This window comes from Zeus faber (assembly GCF_960531495.2).
Source record: "Zeus faber genome assembly, chromosome: 20".
Classification (NCBI taxonomy): Eukaryota; Metazoa; Chordata; class Actinopteri; order Zeiformes; family Zeidae; genus Zeus; species Zeus faber.
This window is the reverse complement of record NC_137207.1, coordinates 23,311,467-23,321,585: the sequence shown is the minus strand read 5'-3', so window position 1 is coordinate 23,321,585 and position 10,119 is coordinate 23,311,467. Positions and strand designations below refer to the sequence as shown.

General features: G+C 46.0%; 1 protein-coding gene across 1 annotated transcript; it reads left to right on the top strand.

Moving 5' to 3' along the window:
* Positions 1–6,227: 6,227 nt before the first annotated feature.
* On the top strand, positions 6,228–8,837 carry rpl38 (ribosomal protein L38). The gene is made up of 5 exons (XM_080021464.1): positions 6,228–6,241; positions 6,476–6,508; positions 6,999–7,059; positions 7,412–7,534; positions 8,761–8,837. Exons 2-5 carry the CDS (start codon positions 6,506–6,508, stop codon positions 8,784–8,786), a joined length of 213 nt encoding a protein of 70 aa, XP_079877590.1. The 5' UTR covers positions 6,228–6,241; positions 6,476–6,505; the 3' UTR covers positions 8,787–8,837.
* Positions 8,838–10,119: the final 1,282 nt, after the last annotated feature.

Genomic DNA, 10,119 nt, shown 5'->3' with positions numbered 1-10,119 from the left:
AATAATAATAATAATAATAATAATAATAATAATAACAATAAAAAAAGAATAACAATAATAATATGTGTTTGTGATTTTTTTTTTTTTTTTAGTGCGCTGCCACAGGTAATCGTAGTCCGACTGTGACGGACGACAGCGCACGGCTGTTTTTGAGCCGCCATCTTTTTTGTACTTCTTTCGAATTAATCCGGACACAGTCGTTGAGTATGAGCGATGTATAATGCGCAGCGCAGCGGCATTAAAACTTCACTGGTTACGCTTCAGAGCCGTGGAAGCCTTTGTAGCTCCCCCACCGCTGACAGGAAACACACTTTCCGCGCAAAAAGGAATTAGTCATCCAAATGGCAGCCTCGGTTAAACGGTCCTCTCGCCCTGCCCGTGTAGTGTAGTCGGGCCAATCTGACATTTGGTGTTAAGGACAATACAAGCAGAGAGAGGGTGGGGGGGGGGCGAGAGAGAGAGAGCGAGAGAGAGAGAGGGCGGGGCGAGAGAGAAAGAGAGAGAGAGGAGGGGGCCAGGCGAGAGGGAGAGAGAGAGAGAGAGAGAGAGAGAGAGGAGGGGGCCAGGCGAGAGGGAGAGAGAGAGAGAGAGAGAGAGGGAGGGGGGCCAGGCGAGAGGGAGAGAGAGAGAGAGAGAGAGAGGAGAGAGAGATAGAGGGAGGGAGAGAGGGGGGGAGAGAGAGAGAGCGAGAGAGGGGGAGAGAGAGATAGAGGGAGGGAGAGAGCGAGAGAGGGGGGTAGAGAGAGACAGGGGGAGGTAACACTGTGCTGTCTCACCCCCACGTTCCCTGATACAAATGTAGCTCCTATGTTCCCTCCCCCCTCACCTGCCCCCTCACCCCCCCCACCCCCCCCCCCCCCCCCCCCCCCCCGCGGTCAACCGCTGTGTAAGGTGAGTTGCTCAAGGTGACGCGGCGTCGGGGGAACCTGCTCGGTCAGTGAAGCTACGCGCCATCTTGGTCCGTGCCCCGCCGAGGCCGCGCCAAAGCCTGGCGCCGATCCGCGCTTCGCCTCTCCGGCGGACGGAGCACCGCCCGGTGGAGGCCGGGGCGCCTTTCGGGTGGTGGTCGTCGGTCGGGTGGGCGGCGAGGGTGTTGCAGGGGGCGCGGGGCCTCCCGGGAGGCTGACGACGCTTCAAACCTGAGGAGGCGGCCTCGCGTGTTATCAGCCCAAAACGCCACGTCGGGAGCCCGGGGGGAGGAGGGCCGTCTCCAACGGCAACAAGGCCCGTCAGCCCCCCGTTCCGAGATGGTTGGTACCAACCCCCCCCCCCCCCGCCCCGCCCCGCCCTCCACGTCGTCAAACTGTCAAAAACCGTTTCCTCTCCTGGTTATTTTGGACGCCGCTGATAACATCTCCTCCCCGTCCGCGGACGCACTTGACGGAGATTCGGTCCGATGAGGAAAGATGATCAATAACGTGACAAATCCATCCAATCAGAGAGGAGGGCGTTGGGGTCGTTTCCTCTCCTGCGACGGCAAATGTTCACATCTCGGGCTTCGCTGGCCACCGGCGCCCCCGACCGCTCGTCCGTCTGCCCCCCGCCCCGCGCGCGGTTGACTGGGCTGCGCTGAACGTCCGTTTGTCGTGAAGTCCGGTCCGGGGTCGTGGAGTGATCTAATACGTGAAAAGCGAAAATGATGTCACGGATGAGCACGTTTATTACAGCAGGAGCTTTTTGCAGACATCGTGCTGAATAAAGCAATGAGTGAGAGGAGCTTGGGCTGGTTTAGGAGATTTATCTCGTCACCGGTGACTCGGTAAAAACATTTGTTCAATTCTCTGGCCCTGTGTTTGATTCATATGTATTTATACTGTGTACTGTATATGTTTTGTTTTTATTTATTTTAGGTGGTGTTTCTGTTCATCAGGATATTATTCCAGTTTTCGGAGTCAGGGGCAAATGCTACTGAGTACATGAAAAAAGGGTAAACAGGGGCTTTAGGCTCATTGAATCCAGCACGTTTTGTGTTTGTTTTTTCTTATTTTTGGGGGGTGTTTCTTGGAGGGGGGGTTTAATACAAATGCCAAAGTCAGCAGAAGGAAGCGGTTCCTCTGAAGACGTGTCGGGAACTAAATTCCAATTGACCTCGGGGTGTTGAGACAGGGAGCAGAGCAGAGTGGAGCTGGGTCCAGACTCGCTTCTCAGCCGCATTTTGCCCGAGTCTTTATTTTCTGTTGATTATTGAATAAAACATCCCTCATTGGGACGAACTAACTGGGTTACATGCTCTAAGACTGCCTCCCCATGCATTTTCATACATCTCATAGTGAATTAATGTGCAATACTTGGGAAACCACGTTTCGGTGCGTTCATGTATTTTCCTCCACGTCATAGTGAGTTTAATGCGCAATAGTTGGAGCAGTGAGTTGAGAAAAAAAAAAAAAAAAAAGGCTCCGCAGCGTCAGATCAGGTCTTTATGGCTGATGGCACAGTGCTCTCTGGCGGCGGCGACGAGAACTGCAACTCTGAAAAGCACATTCCGCCACGTGGGGACTGACGTCACCTGCGTCAACCGCCTGGTCGAGCAGAACCTGCCAGGTCGACAATTCTTTTTTTAATTCGTCGTCTGCAATGGACAGATAAACAATCACTCAACACATCTGTTTCTTCTCCAACGAAGAGCGAACCAAACGAAAGAGAAATCTAGAATCGTGGGACTCATTTGGGGTTTCTTGAGAATTGCGTGAGACATGGTCTCCCCCCACGCGATAACGCAAAGGAAATATTTAAGCCCATGAAGCATGTGCTGCACTAGGTGGAGACTCAGCCCCCTGGTTTCAGAGTCACCGTCATGAAATAATGTCCAATTCTATGATTATGTTCAATTCTAATAATTTCATAATTTAATAATAAGTCAGCATGAAACAATATCCCGCATCAAAGAATTACATAACTCCCTGAGATAATAATAATAATAATATCAATAATAATAATAATAATAATATCAATAATAATAATAATAATATCAATAATAATAATAATAATAATATCAATAATAATAATAATAATAATAATAATAATAATATCATGCTTGGAGGACTGGCACCCCAGGAGTGCGGAAGGCGCCGCTGGGAGCCTTCTGTGCCGACCCGGCCCCCGGGGCCTGCGGTCCGTGCCTGGCGTCCTCGGCCCCGGGTTCTGGTGCCTGCGCCTGGCGGTGGGTTGTATGTGTGCGTCTCAGGGGTGCGGGGTCTCCTGGGAGAGAAGTGTGTTGTGCCGCGGGCTCCAAGCTTCTCTGGGGGCCGGGGGGGGGCATACTTCTGTGGCTGCAGGGCGGGGTGCTTGGGGGGTCTGCATGGCTGCGGGACTTAGCGGCGGCTTTGTATATGCTTTATAATGCCGACCTTATACACCAGAAAAAATTGGGATAAGTCCTGTACAATCACCGGTGGACACATCACACACATCACATGCAAACATACACACATACACACACACACACACACACACACACACACACACATACACACACACACATACAGGCGGACTTGTCACAGTCACACACACACCACCAGCACCTGCTTTGAACACACCCCCAACACCCTCCTGATTACATCCCTCTCCTTGTCCTCCGCATTTACTGCCATAACTATGACAGGAAGAGGCCATGTTTATGTTTTTCTATGTACATGTTGTTGTTTGTTTCCATGTTTATGTTTTTCCATGTACATGTTGTTGTTTGTTTCCATGTTTATGTTTTTCCATGTACATGTTGTTGTTTGTTTCCATGTTTATGTTTTTCCATGTACATGTTGTTGTTTGTTTCCATGTTTATGTTTTTCCATGTACATGTTGTTGTTTGTTTCCATGTTTATGTTTTTCCATGTACATGTTGTTGTTTGTTTCCACGTTTATGTTTTTCCATGTACATGTTGTTGTTTGTTTCCATGTTTATGTTTTTCCATGTACATGTTGTTGTTTGTTTCCATGTTTATGTTTTTCCATGTACATGTTGTTGTTTGGTTCCATGTTTATGTTTTTCCATGTACATGTTGTTGTTTGTTTCCATGTTTATGTTTTTCCATGTACATGTTGTTGTTTGGTTCCATGTTTATGTTTTTCCATGTACATGTTGTTGTTTGGTTCCATGTTTATGTTTTTCCATGTACACGTTGTTGTTTGGTTCCATGTTTATGTTTTTCCATGTACATGTTGTTGTTTGGTTCTATGTTTTATTTGTCTCAGACGTGGTGATTCTCCCCCTCTTGGAGTAGTGATTACTTGTTTATGGACCAAAACATGGTATTATAGTTATAATTATTTAATAATAATTATTATTATTATAATTTTAAAAAGATACAATTAAAAACAGACTGTAACATAGAAAAATAATTCTAGCCTAAATAAAGAAATACAATATATACAGAATGTACAAAATGTTTTCTATGCCCAGATGAAGATCAAACAAATAAATAAAATGTTAAGAAAATAACGCAAGTATTGACTCGGTGAAAATATAAAAATAAATATGAATATTCTGTTTATTACATAGTTATTGCACTGGTTGTAGTGTTTGCAACAGCGCAACCAAGTATGTAATGAGAGATTCAACAAAGCAGAATGGTATCCATCATTCATCCATTCCTTCATCCATCCACCCATCCATCCATCCACCCATTCATTAATTAATTCATCCATCCATCCATCCATCCATCCATCCAACCATCAATTCATTCATCCATTCATTCATCCATCAATTAGTTAATTCATTCATTCATCCATCCATTCATCCCACAGTTGATTTTATAAGGGGTTATTTTTGTTTTCTGTGATTTCCTTGGGATCCAATATTTCTAAGGCAATTCTAACAGCCTCACTAGCGTCCTGTAGGCCTTCCCCTGTGGCGACCCCTAAGGGGAGCAGCCCAAATGTGAAGAAGAAGAAGAAGAAGAAGAAGAAGAAGAAGAAGAAGAAGAAGAAGATACTTTATATGTTTTGATTGACGTCGCTGCTACTGTATAAATGTAAACGCCAGCTTGATACTCCGCCCCCAAAAAAAAATCCACCGATTGCACGTCTGGGGCGGCGGGTCGATCTGCCCTGTGACAGGCAGATGCTGGACTGATTATGACCCTCGCGGCTTTTTCCTGCCTTTATGAATTAATGTTATACCACACACAATACAACACACCGAGCTGTCACTCAACACGAGAAGCATCTATCAAAAGAGGCTGATCACAGCGCACGCACACACACACACACACACACAACCACAAACATAAATTATTGACAAAATGTCTGTCATCTTCAAACCACGGCGGGAACCTGGTGCTGTGGAGTTTTTAATGAGGAACCAATGTTCTGAGGCGGTCCGCTGTGGGGCTCTGTGGGAGGAGTGGAATCTATACTTTCATTTCAAGGTCGCTGGCGCATTCCTTTCAAACACAGTTAGAAAATACACAAATCAAAGGCCATTAAAAGTCCACCATGTACCGAAGAGAAACACATCGACATATTAATATAGTAATTGGAATGGACACCTACTGTGCAGGAATGGTCGGGGCTCATTAACTAGACACTCACGATGTCAAATTCCATCTGATGGAGGGGAACGTCTCCATCGGTGCATTCGTTGCTCTAAATGATCCGTATAAAATATATGTCTCAGTCAACAGCGGAACTTTTCTAAAAAGGAATACCTTGAAAACACACAAATTAAACACGATAATGGGGCTTCCACTGTCATTGTCACTTCTTCTTAATTCAAATCAATGCCGGGTCAATTTGGGTACACAATCAACGCGGTATTTTCGGGATATTCTACCATATAAATTGCTTAAAATCGTAATGTCTTACGGGGGAACAAAAAAATCGAATCAAATATTCAACGTTTTTTTTTTTACATGACCCAGGGAAAATAGAGGAACAACTCGAATAACTTTCAACCAACCAGCTGATAAAATGTTGTTCTCTATTTCCATAGATTCGGGGTCAGCGGGGTCACCAACTCAAGTGAAAGCTGTGCATTCCCTTTTAACGACAACATAAAACTTGTATTACCTGGAGCTGCATAATTAACATTAAATCATAGTTCGCAGACGGTAGTTTATTTAGAGTTCCCAGTTTCAACGGTGTACCGATGGACTATTATGACAAGGTTCTTGTTGTAATTATTACAATACAGCAAAATTAGAAAAGGCGTTGAACGTGAATCGTGTCCTCTCTGCCTTGCCGTAGTGAATATATAAGTCCCTCGAAGCGGAAGTACCGCCCCTTTTCGTCCTCTCTCCGGCAGACTGTGAGTCGAGCTCCGCTCCGCCAGCGCCAACACCAACACCAACACCAACACCAACACCAACACCACAATCACCAAACATCCTCGTTACCAATGACAAATATGTCGCGGGCGCTGCGCGATCGCGATGTGTTTATGTGTTAACCGCGCGAACCGACGGGCATTTTTTGCCTTGTGACTGTCCTCCCAGTGCTAACCACCGCTGTACTCACTCCGTGTCCCGCTGCTTCCCCACAGGGTCCTGCCCGGCCCGCTGAACACGGCAACATGGTAAGCGGCGCTTTACTTCCAGTCGAACTACTGAACGCGCGAATTGAAACGACCGTCCGGTTGTCTGTATTGAACCGTCCGCCGCGCTGCGTTGACGAGGACGCCGTATTCGTTATTCGGTACTATCTGCGGCTAGCTAGCGCGCTAGCTAGCATTAGCCTGCTAACCAGCTAGCTCCTGTCGCCGAACGGCGCCGTCCCGGGCGGGCTGCTTCCGGCGTGAACGATGCTCCCGTGTTCCCGGCTGATCCGAACCGGTCGGTGGTGGTGTGGACCCCGTTGCGCAAGTTGTCCAAACATCGCAGGCTGTCCGTGCCGGCGATGATTATACACGCTTGCCAGAGCAAGGATGGACCAAGTGCTGGGTTCCCGCTTCCCACGGAGACTCGGTTCCACCGGTCCATTAACAAGCATGCGTGTTGGTCCTGGTTGGCGTTGGGCTGGGTCCCAGTGCACTAACGGGGCCCTAACTCTCACTTGTGTTTCTGCAGCCACGAAAAATTGAAGAAATCAAAGATTTTCTGCTGACGGCCAGGAGGAAGGATGCCAAGTGTAAGTTGACTCGTTATGGTGACTGTTTTTGCAAAATAAGGGTTTTTACATGTACGGAAAACCAGTTTGTCAGAATTCCTGCGACCTTCATTCATCACATATAAATCACATTTATATTTACATTTATACTCTTCTAATACTGACATATTTAGAACTTGTCACAGCCCTTTTTGTCATGTGCCCTTATCTGGTGCATGGAGCATATTCTGCGTATTGGTTTTTAAATGTTACGCATTATTTTTATTACCATGTCAAATTTCCTGTATGTGGAAGTTGACTTTGCCCAGAAAGCTCGTTGTGATCCGGACTAGTCTTCATTTTATTGATTTATTTTTATTTTTTCTCTCCCCAGCCGTTAAGATCAAGAAGAACAAGGACAATGTGAAATTCAAGGTGCGCTGCAGCAGGTACCTGTACACCCTGGTCATCACAGACAAGGAGAAGGCCGAGAAGCTCAAGCAGTCCCTGCCTCCAGGTCAGTGCAAGGAACACCAAACCGCTTTAAACTCAACCTGGACACAGCGCTGGATTAGAGGGCAGCAAACTAGAAAAGAGAGAAACTGAAAAATTGGACTACTGCGTCAAACTAAATGTTCTCTTATAAAGAGGCTCTGTTGTCCCACCCATTGCTCGCTCACTTTTCTCTCAAACTTTTATTTATTGACAATATGCTGAAGCAGTATATATAAAATATCAGAATAATATCCAAAATTATGACTTGACTTGACAATCTGGCTCTACCCAAAGGTTTGTTACAATAATCTTGACTTTCCTCCCTCAGATGTGTTTGTGTTACTACATTGTTATTTAACTTATGCCGACCTAAAATGAACATGAAAAGATAAATGTGAATTGCAATTATTAGTATGACTGTTAACAGTTAGTTTATTGACCGTAACCTTCACCCTTCTGCCTGTAACTAACTGTTATTAACCATGACGCACACGTCCATAGTGATGGACCTGTTGTACCTGCTGCTGTGGGTGGTCGTGTGTTTAATTACAGTCAGTCTCTGGGATTATAAATTTGTCAAAAACTTCCATTTCTGTCTCTTCTGTCGTCATGAAACTAAACTAGGATCAGAACAGTTATTATTGTACGTTCTCCGCTCTCCTCTGACAACGTCTTGTGGATGGGGAAAACCAAATGTTGACCATTTTGCCGGAGACCCACAGACCCATCTCACACTTGGGTCTCAGAGTAGTCTTGACACTGGGATGCAATTTTGTTTTTTTTCTTCCAGGGGAACATATTTAATTATTCTACATTATCATCCTCAAACCCGAGCTTTTCAATGTTTCCCTTGTAATCATGATCTAACTTTTTCTTTCAATCGCCGTTGGATTATCGACACTTCCTGCTTTCCCTCCTTTTTTTGCCCATGACCAACAATGGAGGCACGATTGTTTCCAGAACATCCGTTTGTGTTTTGTGAAATCACAACCATTGATTTAAACAAAAGCAGATTTCAGCAACAATAGAGGCAGTGTTTGTTGCGTCTATAGTTTATTTCAGTAATGTGTTTTTAAAGGGAATTCACTGGTGTTTGAATCATTTTCAACAACATTAGCCTTGATGTGAAATGGCCGTAAAAGGAATTATGTGCTTAATTTCACCAGGGCCTTTGACCTGAACCTGCTGAGTGAACGACGAGGTGTTGAGTGAAAATATTCTAATGAGTTTGTCTTGGTTCCCTTCCAGGCCTGGCTGTGAAGGAGCTGAAGTAGGACCTTTTGTGTACAGATAATTGTAATAAAAATTGGAAAACGTATAATATATCTTGTCTCGTGTGTCATTCATTGTTGTGCGTTGACTGTTTTAAAGGAGTTTGAAATGTCTCTTGAACTTGAACTTGAACTTGAATGGCGGGTGTCACAGCAGTCATCTACGTCAAGGGTCTCCAACCACAGGCCCGGGGTTCACATTTGGGACGCTACATGTTTATAATCAATCTGTTTCGCAATTTATTTTTAAATCACAGTATTATTGCACACAATTTTACTTAGCATTTCAAGGGTATGGAATGTAGTAACAGCTTTTTGTCTATTTTTGACAGGTATTTTAGATCAACTACTGTAAATATAGGGCGGTTTGGCTTTTCTCTTGATGTTCAACGTGGCCCCCCAGGACGAAACACCCTGGCCACTGGCCCCTGGGGGTTTTTTTCCTTAGGCCACGGGCAGTAGGAGCCTTGTGGTACAGCCATGTGGCCACTGGGTGGCGAACAGCCACCAAACAAGTTTGGAAGTGAGACAAGTTTGAATAAAAGTAAATATAATTAAAAGATGTGAGTGGAGCTGGACTTGTACATTTATTAAATGCTTTTCATTACCAGCTCCGTTAGATTGTGACGCTCCTGATTGAGATGGGAATATGCCTGCAATGCATGGCAAAGGAAATGAATTTATACACACAAAAGGGCTGAAGCAACTCGACCCTAATATATATATATAATAGTTTTAAGGCTGCTTGCGCTGCAGTTAGTGGCACATTAATAGTCATTTTAATATTTAATATACAACGTTTATCTGTATTAATAGGAATGCCTATCGACGTGGTGTACTGCTTCAAATGATCCACCAGGTGGCAGATTGGACCCCCCCCCCCCCCCACCACCCAAAAAATAAAAAACAAAAACAGTTGCGTTCGTTGGGACTGGTCTCTTGTGACGTCATAACCATCGGACCCCCCCGCCCCCGCTCAGATCCACCAGGAAGCGGACTGTGGATCCTGAGCCCCGGTCCAGGGTGCGACCCCCAGTCCTCCCCCCTCCACGCTCCACGCTCCCCGCCAGCGGAAGTGCGCGCCCCCCAACGCACACGCACACACACACCCCCACCCACCCACCCCCGGGTGTCACCGCAGCGGCTCCGCTCCGACTGGGAAACGCGCCCTGCGCCCGGTCCGCGTTCCGTGGACTAAAGCCTCCAGGAGTGAACTCGGCCCCTGCCGTGGGACTCACCGCTTCCCTTCCTTTTTCTCCTGCTCCTTTATCGTCAACACTGTTGTAATAATTCCACCATGCCCCCCTCCTCCACCTCCTCCTCCTCCTCCAGGAGC